The 13,253-nt window shown below is 41.3% G+C and overlaps 1 protein-coding gene across 3 annotated transcripts in view; it reads left to right on the top strand.

Annotated features, from left to right (window-relative positions):
• The first annotated feature begins 8,129 nt into the window (after window positions 1-8,129).
• Window positions 8,130-13,253, top strand: part of SLC30A6 (solute carrier family 30 member 6) — a 29,256-nt gene continuing 24,132 nt past the window's right edge. The window contains exons 1-2 of one of the 3 annotated variants that reach the window (XM_072409150.1): window positions 8,213-8,283; window positions 9,374-9,468. In XM_072409150.1, coding sequence (XP_072265251.1) covers window positions 9,415-9,468 — 54 coding nt within the window. In that variant the 5' untranslated portion in view covers window positions 8,213-8,283; window positions 9,374-9,414. Of the gene's footprint in view, window positions 8,284-9,373; window positions 9,469-13,253 lie in introns of all 3 variants that reach the window. The other 2 variants (XM_072409148.1, XM_072409149.1) reach the window with 2 other exon arrangements.

Raw genomic sequence — 13,253 nt, forward strand, 5'->3', positions numbered from 1 at the left:
ACTATGGAATATGGACTGAACGCATGAGGTAAGTGGGCGCCAAGACATAACCCCACCCACTCCCTGGACACAGCCCGCCCACTCTCCCATTGCAGACCTGTCTTGTCGCCCATAGGTGATAGGGATAAAATAGGGATAGAATATAGCTCGCTCATAAATGACCAGGCTATTTTCCATCTAGTACAAGGACCTTTTCATGCCCCCTAGCGGTCAGGTCCTGTATAGGGATAGAAAATAGTCCACTCATATGAGAGCAGGCTAATTCCCATCCAGTACAAGGACCTCATTATTCCTAAGTGATCAGGTCTGGTATCTAGATAGGAAATTTCCCATATATAAGTGGGCTGGCTATTTCCCATCCAGTACAAGGACCTTTTCATGCCCCCTAGAAGTCAGGTCTAGTATAAGGATATAAAATAGCTCACTCATATATGGGAAGGTTAACTTCCAACCAGTACAAGGACCTCATTATTCCTTAGAGGTCAGGTCAAATAGCCCACTCATCTATATCAAGAGTAAATAACATTCAGTACAGGGACCTAATGATACTCATGGACTATGCAATGTTGTTAATCTTATAGTACATTATTATGTGTAAAAATGCACATACATTTTAAATATTATTCAATGTATGTAGATCTGCTTTATTAAAAGAATAAAATACAAAAAATACTGATCTGCCCTGTGGAACCATAGCTTTAAACGCTAAACATTCTTGGTGATACTTGGGAGGAAACAAAATCAGAATCCCAATGCTGTCCAATTATAGCTGTAAAATGAAGAAAAAAAGGTAATTAAATCAGAACATATGAATCTTTAATTCAATATAACTATAGAACATACAGTACTTGCTCATAGTATCTGGGTATATATTAGTCTGAAATGACAAGCACTGAATCCCATCACAGTGCCATGGAAAGTGCCACCGAGTTCCCTATCCCAACTCATGTTTGTAGCAAATAACAAGCAGACAAGCAAACAAAATCCCCTAATCTATATTAAATAACATTAAAATCACATTGGTTAGCTACTGCTTACTCTCCTTGCATAATATCTTAACTACATACAGAGCTGAATACCTTTGTAAACTCATTCAAAATGGTCACGTAATGACTAAAGCTCACCATACGAAAGAAAATGTCACTGTACAATCAGCTTTAGATATAACTACATAGTCTTTTGATTGAATAATAATTTTATTAATCACAGCATCGAAAACAAGTCTCAGACGTCTTTTTCCTCTTTTGGAAAATCCATGAGTCTCTGAGCAGACTGAGGGCCAGTCTGTGGCAGTCCTCGATAGACATCCTTTCCTTCCGGTGGATAAGGCGCTTCCTGGCGCACCAAATAGCATTCTTAACACAGTTCAAAATCCTCCAAGCTCCTTCGACTTCTTCTTCGGTGTATTTGCCGTGGAACAGACCATACAACATAGTGCAGTATGTGATGGACATTCTCGAGACGAATTGGCTTAGTTCCTGTTCCAGTGTCTTCAACACGGTATGTGCGTAGGGGCATTACCAGAAGACATGTAAAGCTGTCTCCTCTTCGATAACGCAGAAAGGGCAGTGTCTGTACCTATATAAGTTCCTGGCGTGCATGAAAGTCCTCAGGGGTAGTCCCCCTTGAACCGCCATCCAGGCCAAATCCCTGTGCCTGTTAGTAAGTCTCTTGGATCCGATGTTCGTCCAGATCTCCTCGCAGGTGACCGCGTTCCTACCCGGAACAGGTTCCAGAGTCCTTTCCACGGATTTGCTTGTAGATCATCTTCGTTCTCCTTGATGAACTTGAAGGTGTCCAAGTAGAACCAAGGGGTGTCCCAGCTGTACAGCATGGAGCTGTCCCACTTGTCCCATCCCAGGCTCCTCCATAGTGGGAAGAGGAAGAAACGTGACATGGAATTTCCTGCAGAAGTTGAAGATCGATCCACCAACGTCATTCTCACGGTGTTGCAGGCAAAGAAGACTCTCAGCATCGTTGCAATGTCTGGAACTCCTTCGCCGCCCTTCTGATGTTATTTGAACATTGTCGCTTTCTTGACAAAGTGATGAAGTGGAATGTCACCCTCGTGATGGACTTGCAGGTGTTGGTACGTGGGGGCCAGGATTGGGCGAGGTACTGCAACACAGGGACGATCTCGCTGCGGAGTACCAGTGTCTTCCCTTCGATGGTGAGGTCTCTGAGGCTCCAGAGACCGAACTTCTGATGCATTTTCAACAGGCTTTCTTCCCAAGACTTCAGGGCTGCTCCTTCCTTCTCGAACCAGACGCCAAGGATCTTGATAAAGTCTGGCTTGATGTTAAAAGGGATGGTCGCAGAGGAAGGCAGGTACCAATTCCCGAAGAGCATGGCATCTGACTTCCTGCAGTTGACTCTTGCCCCCGAAGCTCGGCCGAAGTCTTTGTCGAACTGGACGAGCACCTTGATGGAACACTTGTCAGATATAACTACATAGTGTTGAAGATGAACGTATTTCCCTCTTGAAAGAACAGACTTCTTGCTATAGATGGAGTTTTTACAGACGTGTGTGAGAACAACCAAAGGTGGTTATTGTTCTGATTTATTCAGAAAAGGTGGAGGTATTTATACAAAGTGAACAATTACAGAAAGGTAATTAAAAGTAAACAGTGATCTTTCAGGAATCCAGAGTCATTGATGGCCCTGAACAATGCATGGCTCTGTTATATAGGGTATCTGCTCTCATGCCCCAGTTTATTAGCCATTGTTTCCTATTTATAGGTTGGTCATTGTTGTTTCTTATTTATACTTTGAATATTTTATACTTGTTTATACTTTCCTACCCAGAACAGGTTCCATAGAGTCCTTTCCACGGATTTGCTTGTAGATCGTTTTCGGCTACCACAGGTCCAGCTTGTTGCCTTGCAGCTATTTATAAAAAGTTAACAATTACAAAAAGGTAATTGAAAGTAAACAGTAAACAGTGATTTCTTAGGAATCCAGAGTCATTGATGGCCCCAAACAATGGATGGCTCTGATATACAGGCTATCTCCTCTCATGCCCCAGTTTATTAGCCACTGTTTCTTATTTATAAGTTGGTCATTGTCGTTATTGTTTCTTATTTATACTTTGGTTATAGTTACACAAAAAAAACTTAATATTTACAGGACAATCACTCTTCACAATGCAGTCAACTTTCCAGATATTTAAAAAATGGTGAACAATGGCCAGTTGGTCACAAGCCTGATCCTAGAAAAACAAAAAGGTGTAGATAAAAACGTATTTTGAAGGTATGAGGCAAAAGCCCTGTATAAAGTATACTTCATGATTCCTTCCTATATATCAAAATATATATATATTAAAAAGTCCACATCAATGGGTGGACCTATCAAAAATACCCGATAAATTTTTATTTAGTTTGGCTGCCCTTTGCATTACATATGTGTTTTTTGGATAAAGAGGAGATTGTGTAGATTGACTGTAACATGTATGTCAGTGCTTAAGTCAGTTTGGGATGGGCAACCACAGTGGTTGCATTTGTCCTGTGCTTACGGCACCCCAACCTCATGGGACATTATAAAACTGATTCAATTGACTTGAGTATGGAATGCATTGCAGTATTCTCCCCAGAAATTTTTTTCAGCCGGGTGGTAGGAAGCTATAGCCGACTGGTCAAAAGGGGGTTTGGCAAAACATGGCAAATTTAGTTCTCCCAGTTGTTTATGCCATGGGTATCCAGTAACCTCCTATTGTTTCAGTGTTCTACCTTCTCCATACACTTTGTTCCAACTTTGTAATGTCTGCCCTGTTAGTATATCCAATTTTTCCATTCTATGTATTTTGCCGCAACTGTCCTATGCTGTGTATTGTGACTAGTGTTCTAAGTTTTAAGAGTGTATTCCTTTGTAGTAGTGTAGATGTATAATGAATGTGGTGTAACAAGTTAGGCTTAGTTCAAATTAGCAGCAAAAAACATTTACCCCTTCTGAGTGACTTCTGGCAACTGCTAGGCACCTAGGATTGGTAACAGGTGGTAAGTGCTAGGCACCTAGGATTGGTAACAGGTGGTAAGTGCTAGGCACCTAGGATTGGTAACAGGTGGTAAGTGCTAGGCACCTAGGATTGGTAACAGGCGGTAAGTGCCTGGCTTTTTCAGAGCTAGTAGTTTTTTAGGCAGCAGTGGTTCCTGGCATGAGGAATGGACAAATATAACCTTACTGCCAGTGTGAAGTCAGCCTCACTTCAGATGTGTTCCTGAGGGTATATTTAATTAATGTGAACTTTTGTGAAAACATTTTTTTTTTCACTTGATGTTTTTACAAAATGTGTTCAGCAGACTCATGCTGGCTCAGCTTCCACCTTTTCTCTAATGCTCACTTGTACGTCCAGTGCTGCCTTGCACTGTGCATGCACGTGATTGAACACTTTTTTTTTACATTATAAGAAAGCCTCTGAAGATGCTTACACGGAAGGAGCAGTGCAGAGCCTCTTGGGATATGTGACACAGATATCCCAGGAGGCTCCGGATTTCCCCTTCGCTCTTTACCAAAATGGAAGCAAAGACTGAAGGGAAGAGATCCTCCCCAAAAAAACGTAAAAACAAAAAAACAAATTTTTCTATTATATGACAGAGAAAGTCTCATCCCTGTCCATATTCTATAAAAAAAAAAAAAAAAACTGTCTGTGAAGTTTATCCACAGTGTGTAATGATGTTATCGGCAGCACAGTGTGGGAGGTAGGTGTGTGTGTAAATGCTGCTTGTCATATTCTGCAGCCTAACAACTCGCTGTGTTCAAACCTTCATATCTCCTAAACCATTGGTTGTAATGAAATTTTTAAGGTACATGTGGAGGCATAGGAAACAAACTGTAGGTGCAAGTGGGGGACACTTGTGGCTAAACCTTTATAAAATGTAAATACTACACATATCTGTCTGCATCTCTACCTCAAACCCCAATTTCTCTAGAATTAGGAGGTGCAGGGAAACAAAAATATGGAGGTAAGGTGGAAGTGGGAGACACTTGTGGCTATCACCTTTCATCAACATGGCATCATTACAACATTAAAAAAAAAAACCTGTCCTTTAAAATGCACTTCCTTGTTACACATGACTGTAACCTTCCAGTACCTGAACCCCAATAAATTTTAGTGGGCAGAGTTTATGTTCTAATGATGCCATAGTGATGAAGTTTTAGGGGAGGTTAACCACAGATGTTCCCATTTGTACCTATATTTTTGGTTTTTTACACCTCCCCATCGGTAACAGGACAGGGAAACCCATTTTGATGGGCAGTGTTTTATGTTCTAATGATGCTGTAGTAATGAGATTGTAAGGGGAGAATGTGTCCTCCTCTTGCACCTAAATTTTCAGTTTTGTACCCCCTACCTCAGAGAAATTGGGGTTCAAAGAAGAGAAGCAGACAGTAGTTTCATAGGTCTAGATTTGTGACAGGTAGGTATAGATTTAGGGACCCACCCCAATGCTCCTTGCTATGTTAGTGGCGCCAGGGTCCCCAATTTGCATTTTCAATTTAGGACTCCAAGGCACACTTTCCTCTGAAACAGCAACCTTAAAGTTCAATTTTCATAACTTTCTACATTTCTGACCCCATATCTTGAAATTCTTTAAAGCTGGGGGGCTGAAATTGTAGTAGCTAGTATCTATGAGGGTCCCCTGTGCCCCCCGAAACATACAGTTTAGGAGATATGGAGGTTTGTACGCAAAGAGCAGTGAGGATGCAGAACAACATGCAGACTTCATACACAGCTCTAGCAGTGGATACATTTTACAAGCAGCTTTTTTTTTTTTTTTTTTTTTTAAATAGAAAGTTCTATTAGATGGGAGAGAGGGGGTTGCCTGTGTCTCATTCACATGAAGGCTGACTTGTGTGCTCAGCAGCCGGGTGGAGCAACCAGCTAAAACCCTCTGGGGAGAACTATGCATTGCAACCCAGTTGCAAATCATTCTATTGAAGCCAGTAGAAGTGGTTGTATGGTAAACCCCACAGAGAAACTATATGTTGCTTCTAAGACACCACTTGGCAATGCCTGCAAATCTATTTGTACACACATGACATTTTTATTACAGCGCTGCGTAATATGTTGGCGCTATATAAACCCTGTTTAATAATAATAATATTAATAACTTCCACTGCTTCTGGTATGCATACATGGGTATCTCCACTCTCCACTAAACCAGGCATTTAAGTTTGTATGATTAGGCAGGTCACTATTGAAGAAAGGGATCTTTACCCCGCCACCTGAGCCTCTTTCCCATGGCCTAGTATTTGTACGGGGTTATGCGAGGCTTAGTTAGAATCTGGAATCCATTTAAAGCAGATCTCTTAGTGGTGCTATGTCAGTTTGCAGCAATTAAAAATTAAACATTTATTATATGTATGGTAGAGGCCACCTTGTGTATGGCAAATTGCCATGCCTTCCACTCCTGACCTTCTCCACCCATATGCCTCCCTCACTGCTCATGCCTGCCCAGGCTCTCCAACCAGTTTTTCAGTGTGCGGTCTTCTATGATTGGTTTATGATGATGTCATAGATACAGATCGGGTCCATCACCACAAAAATCCAGCATTATCATTACCTTCTAAGGAACGCGTTGCCGCCCCCCCGCCCCCGTGGAGCGTGTTGCCGCCCCCCACATTCTGTGGAGCACGTTGCCCCCCCCCCACATTCTGTGGAGCGCGTTGCCGCCCCCCCCACATTCAGTGGAGTGCCTTGTCCTCCCCCACATTCTGTGGAGCGTTCTGTCCCCCCCACATTCTGTGGAGCGTTCTGTCCCCCCCCCCCACATTCTTCAATAGGAATGCACCCCATCACCTGTCTCACCTCCTCCTATACCCCCATATTACCTAACAAAAGGAATGCATCCCATCACCTGTCTCACCTCCTCCTATACCCCCATATTACCTCACAACAATTGGAGTGCATCCCACCACCTCCATAACCCCCTCCTGTACCCCTTATTACCTCACAATAGTAGTGTTCCACATCAACCTGTCTCACTCCCTTATGTACCCCAATATTACCTCACAACAATAGAAGTACACCCCGTCACCTGTCTCACCCCCTCTGTACCCCTATATCACCTCACAATTGGAGTGCGCTGCATCACCTGTATCTCCCCCTTCTGTACCCCCATATCACAGAAAAATGGGAGTGCACCCTATCACTTGTCTTCCCCCCTCCTGTAAACCCATATCACCTCACAACAACATGAGTGCAGCCCATCACCCGTCTCACCTCCTCTTGTACCCCCATATTACCTCACAACAATAGGAGGGCACCCGTCACCTGTCTCCCCCCTCATGTTCCCCTATATCACTTCATAACAATAGGAATGCACCCCATCACCTGTCTAACCCCCTACTGTAACCCCATATCACCTCACAACAACAGGAGTGCTCCCCATCACCTGTCTCACCCCTCCTGTATCCCATATTACCTCACAACAATAGAAATGCACCCCATCACCTGTCTTACCTCCTCTTGTCCCCCCATATTACCTAACAATAGTGGGGCACCCATCACCTGCCTCCCCCCCTCATGTACCCACATATCACATCATAACAATAGGTGTGCACATCACCTTTCTCTGCCTCTCCTGCACCCCCATATTACCTCAGAACTAAAGAATTGAACAGCATCACCTGTCTCACCTCCTCCTGTACCACCATATTACCTCACAACAATAGGAGTGCACCCCATATTACCCTGCAATACCACCAGTATACAAAACACCTGTCCCCACTTTCCCTTATCTTTTCATATCCCCTGCAATAATACCAGTTCTTCCCATCACCTGTCTAACACTTACTTCACCACCATTTCGTTCTGCAATAATACCAATGCATTCCAATTACCTAACATTCCCTTTCTGAACCCCCATCATCACCATCACCTGTTTTCCTTATATCCTCCTACATAACTACCAGTGCGCCCTACAATAAGAGTAGGACACCCCAGAATTACCCTGACAGTTTATAATACTTTTTTTTTTTTTGCTGTGCGCGGAGACTGATAATCTATTTTTTCTGTCTTTCAAAGGCAGCATCCCGGGCTTCAAGTTTGATCCGTCAAACCCCGCCCGCCTCCTGTTCTCTGCACAACGTCACTTCCAGGTACTTCTAGTGGATTGGAACTAGCCGCTACCAATCCTTCACAGCCATCAGAAACACGCAGCCGCAGATAGGAAAATTCCCCAGAATCCTCTGCACGTTTTGCGTCATGGGGTAGCTCCGCCCGTCCGTTAACCCTTTAAACAGCTCTGTTCTAGCGTCTACCGTTCTAGCATCAATAGGTCAACTATGGTGAGTTTGTGTGTTTGGCCTGAGATTATTGTATAAAGTTTCAGCAGCGTGGAATTTACAGATATAATCGCTTCTTCGCAGATCGCTGGGTTGCGAGCAACATATTTTATAAGGCTGCTAAGTTTTATTTCTTGATGTCCTGTCTGCCTCAAAACATTAATCTACATAGATACCAGTGTTGGTGTTGTCCCGGATTTTTATGTTCAGGCTTGAAATATTTTCGCTGTCCCTGGAAAGATTTTTTGGCTGACAATATGCTTCATTTTCAGTGGTGGCTATTTGGGGCATACATCCTTTTGTAGAGTATTGTATTATGTTCTAGTAAAAATGTATCTTTGTGTGGTTATTTTTTTGAAATGTTTTATATGATATTAGTATGTGTTATATAAAGAATGTTTTATATATTATTAGTAAGAACCAAATATAGAAATTGATGGTGGATTATGCTCTATCGTTTGGGTTTTTACACACTGTTCCAGTGCTTTGACAATGGACTTTACTACCACATCAATGTCTCCAGGATCTGTATAGCGTGGCATTGCACCTTTAGAAAAGTTAACTGGTGTGTGGACCATCTGTCAACCTATGGTCATCAAAGACAACCCCTAGCATTGGTTTGCTTCATAGTGAAAGTATACTGTACTGTATTTTTGTTGGCCATATAATATAAATATAATTATATTATAATATAATTGGGAATTTAGTATGAAGCATTTTTTAGTATAAAGCATTGTACTTTTCTTGCACACATTTTTTTTTTGAAAAAGTAAAATTCCAGAAAAGTGCTTATTTAGATTTGCAGAAATATGGCCATGTGTATATATAGTTTTATAAATCATATATTTTACATAAAGTTTATCAATGTACTGTATTTTTTTATTTAAAAAAAAAGAAATGTTACCTTTTAAGCCAAAGTAAACCTTGCAAAAATAAATTGTATTCAGACAGTTTCTTTATTGCAGAAGGCACAGGCTGTCTGTTTTGCAAAAAAAAAAAAAAAACAGACTAAACAATTTTTTCCTTAACTCGCCTCTTCTTGCTGGTTTTTTGGCATCTTTACTTGGTCCTCTTCCTGGATTGAGAACTTCAGCCATCTTGGTTGGCTAGACGGTGATGATGTAACTCCTGCATATGCACACAGGCGTTTATTTATTAAACAACCTGCTTGGTCACCAATTTTTAATGGTAAGTTTTAGTTCAACTCTAAAATCATAGAAGGTCCTTCTGCTTAGTTACATGAATGCATTCAGTTGCTATTCTTATCATGACAGGGGTACAGAAGCCATTTTGTAGCCAGTAACCAGTAAAGTCTTGGTGGTTTTTAATGAATTAAACTTCATAAATTGCCCATGTACATGATATTGATCGTTTACCTAATTAAAGCTGTATACCCAGTATTGAGCTGACATACAGCTGGAAGGGCTCTCTAATAAACTCAAGTCAATGAGCGCATTTCTTGGCATTTACACTACCAACTGACCCCGGTTAATGGTGGGAAGCGTGATTGTGGAGAAGTGCTTCTAGACAAATGTGGGCTGAATAAAGATTGGAATTCCTGAGCAATATTTTTTTGCTATATAGGTTAAATACTGATTGATAATTCCCTATTATTAATAGCTTCCCAGCACATTCCTTTTTATCAAATCCAAGGTCTTATTTATGACAAAAGTCTTATAGTATATGGCCACCTTAAGGGTTATGTTTAACTCTGAATAAACTTTATTTCTGCTGAAAGTTGCTTTAAAAAAAACATTGGAATAATTTGCTGTATCATCTGCTTAAAAAAAATAAGCATTTTAAAATCACCAGTTACAATGCTGTCAGCTGTACTGGATACGTTGGTCAAACTTTGTTTATACACACTTCTGCATATCATACCTTTTATTAGGCTCTCTAGGAGTCCTTAAAGCAGGGGTCGGCAAACTCCGCCCCTTAGGCCAGATACGGCCTAGCCTGTAGTTCGTTCCGGCCTAACGCCCCCTGGCCAATCCGGCTTAATACCGACCGGCAACCCGTGGCCGGTTCAGCCAGGGGGCCGTTAGGGACTATCGAAGCTGCTGGAGCTCCGGTGCTGCCCACTTGCAGTTGCTGCCCTATTTACCACGGCCGGCGTTAATACTTCTGCTGCCGCGGCAAATAGGGAAAGCTCCCTGAAGGTAAATCCCTCTCCTCTGCAATGCAAATTTTTTTTGTTGCACACACCAAAAGCTTTGAAAATTGAAACTTAGTATTGGCCCATACAAATTGCAATTATTTTTTTTGTTACTTTCCAAATTGTCAATTCAGCTATTGTACTCTTCCTGTACACTTACATCTATTTTGTTTCTGAAGCAGCAATTTTAGGTCAACATATAGACTGTTCTACAACTAATGAAATTGAACTTTCCAATTGACCAATGATGTTCCCTGGTGGTGGGTGGAGCCATTAGGGCGGGCCCGACCTAGTGTGCCTTTGCCCACCCCATAAATGGCCTAGTGGCCATAAAACTTTGCCATATTATAGAATATGGGCAGTGATGAGAGGGGGGCACTGGCTGCCTGTTCTCATCTGCTATCACATGCATGATGCTATTAAAGCATCACCACATTTTTAACATATAAAAGCGTGATTTTTCCCATTTATATAATGGAAACATTTGTTTTTTTTTGGGCAGGACCTCCTCTCCTCTCCTGGTAAAAACTGAGGGGGAAATCTGCAGCCTTCTGGTATTTTTGTGTCACATATACCAAGAGGCTGTGGGCTTCTCCTTCTTCACATGCATCTTCAGAGGCTTCCTCATAATGTAAAAAGTGATCAATCAAATGCATGTGCAGTGCAATTCTGCGCTGGACATTACAGTTGGCATCAGAAAAAAGAGGGAAGCTGAGCCAGCATGGGACACATCTGAAGTTGGGATGAATTCATACTGGTAGTAAGGTAGCATTTGCTGCATTTCCCCTCACGCCAAGAACCACTGCCGTTACAAGTAGTCACTCGGGAACAGTATTTATTAACAGTTTTTTACTGCTAATGTGAACTAAGCCTCACTTGTTACACCACATTGATCACACTATTACACTACTTCAAGGCATTACACTCTCTTAAAACTTAAAACACTAGGAAGTTGAATGAAAATACACAGCACTTGACAGTTGGGGCATAATACATAGAATGGAAAAATTGGACATACTAACTGGGCAGGCATTAGAAAGTTGGAACAAAGTATAGGGGGGAGGTAGAACATTGACACTAATAGGGGTTATTGGATACTTGTGACATAAACTACTGGGAACACTAACGTGAGTCTGGGCTTCAAAAATAGCCAGAACTTTAACCCCACATGATCAATTTAACCCCTTAGATAAAATGCTATTGTCCCCTCCCTTTTCTTCTAAACCCATCTCCAAACCTTCTGATTTCTTACAAACTGATTTAGATTATTTGACTATGAACATGGGTAATGGTGAAATGGCAGAAACACTTCCCCAGTCTGCTGATAGTAAAGATCTTACAAATGTATAGGTTGTCCTGAAAAGGGATATCTGCGACCAAGCACAGGGAGATGTTTTTTTGTCTTTTCAAAAGAATTTAATTTCCCCCATTTGGGCACATTTTATGGTACTCTCTGATAGTAATACCCGTGGATTAATGTGGAGCCCCTGCCGAACTTTTTTTCATAATCTGCGGGAATGTCCGTGTATTAATCGTTTCTGATTAATCGCTATATCTGTAATAAACTGCTAAATTATGTCCCATACTCCCCTGAATGGGCGAGTGAAACGGTTAGCTCTATTACTTGCAACAGTAGCCAAGAAAACTATACTCCATTGCTGGTTGGAAACTAATCCCCCCAACTTTTTCTAGCTAATCCTATTGATAACTAAATAAGAATACATTCTACAATATTATCAGTGAGGAATCTTAACCAAGATTGACAAACCTACCAGCATTTTCATGGAAACTATAAATCTGCTTTTCACTGACAAGATGGTCAGTATCTGTATATTTGTCACTGTCAGTTGTAAAAGATGCAAAATCAGTTTCTTGATCTGGTTGAAGGTTCAAGATGAGTAACTGAAACATTGGATAAGGCCCATGTGGGAGATACTTTAAAATCATTTACTGGATTTATATGTATTTTTTAGTGTTTACTTTTGCAGTTTAGACCAGTGGTCGCCAACCGTGCGCGCAACACTTAAAGGGGAAGAAACTTCCTAGGCCCACCCTCTCCAATTGCAGGTCCATGCCTACTAGTCCCACTGGTCAAACAAACAAACATAACTTTGCAGCACAAAGATTGACATTTGTGTGATAGTGTTTTTCAATTTTTTTGGGGGTGAACCTCTCCCCTACGTCTTTGTGGTAAAAACTGAGGGGGAAATCTTCAGCCTCCTGGGATATTTGTGTCACATTTACCAAGAGGCTGTGGGCTTCTGCACATGCATCTTCAGAGGCTTTCTCATAATGTAAAAAAAAAAAATGCTCAATCTCATGCATGTGCAGTGCAAGGCTGCGCTGGATGTTACAGTTGGCAACATAACTTATTAAGTGGTAATTTTATCTCTTGGGTTTTTTTTTAAATGTTTTCCCCTATTTCCTGACCATGTCAGATGAAACAGAATTACTCTTTCTTATTGCACCCCTAGACAGATTTTTGATTTCGCTGTCTTTTTAAATTCCTTAAAAGATTTTGAAAACAAACATAACTTTGCAGCACGAAGATTGACATTTGTGTGATAGAATCAGAAATTCAGAAAAGCTCTGCTAAATAGGTCTTCTCAATGTACAGCTGTGTTTTGGGTCTCCCCCCCCCCCAACCAGTAATCTGTTGGTAATTTGTAAATTATGGGGGTACTGATCTTCAAAAACAAATTGCAGTTGTGTGGTTAGGCTCTGGATATTTTGAAGCCCAGGCTTAATGTTTTATATTGGTGGTGGACATTGGGGAAAAAAGTAAAGAAAAGGAGACATGGGTGTTGAAGTTGATTGT

This window comes from Pyxicephalus adspersus, chromosome 4, assembly GCF_032062135.1.
Source record: "Pyxicephalus adspersus chromosome 4, UCB_Pads_2.0, whole genome shotgun sequence".
Taxonomy (NCBI): Eukaryota; Metazoa; Chordata; class Amphibia; order Anura; family Pyxicephalidae; genus Pyxicephalus; species Pyxicephalus adspersus.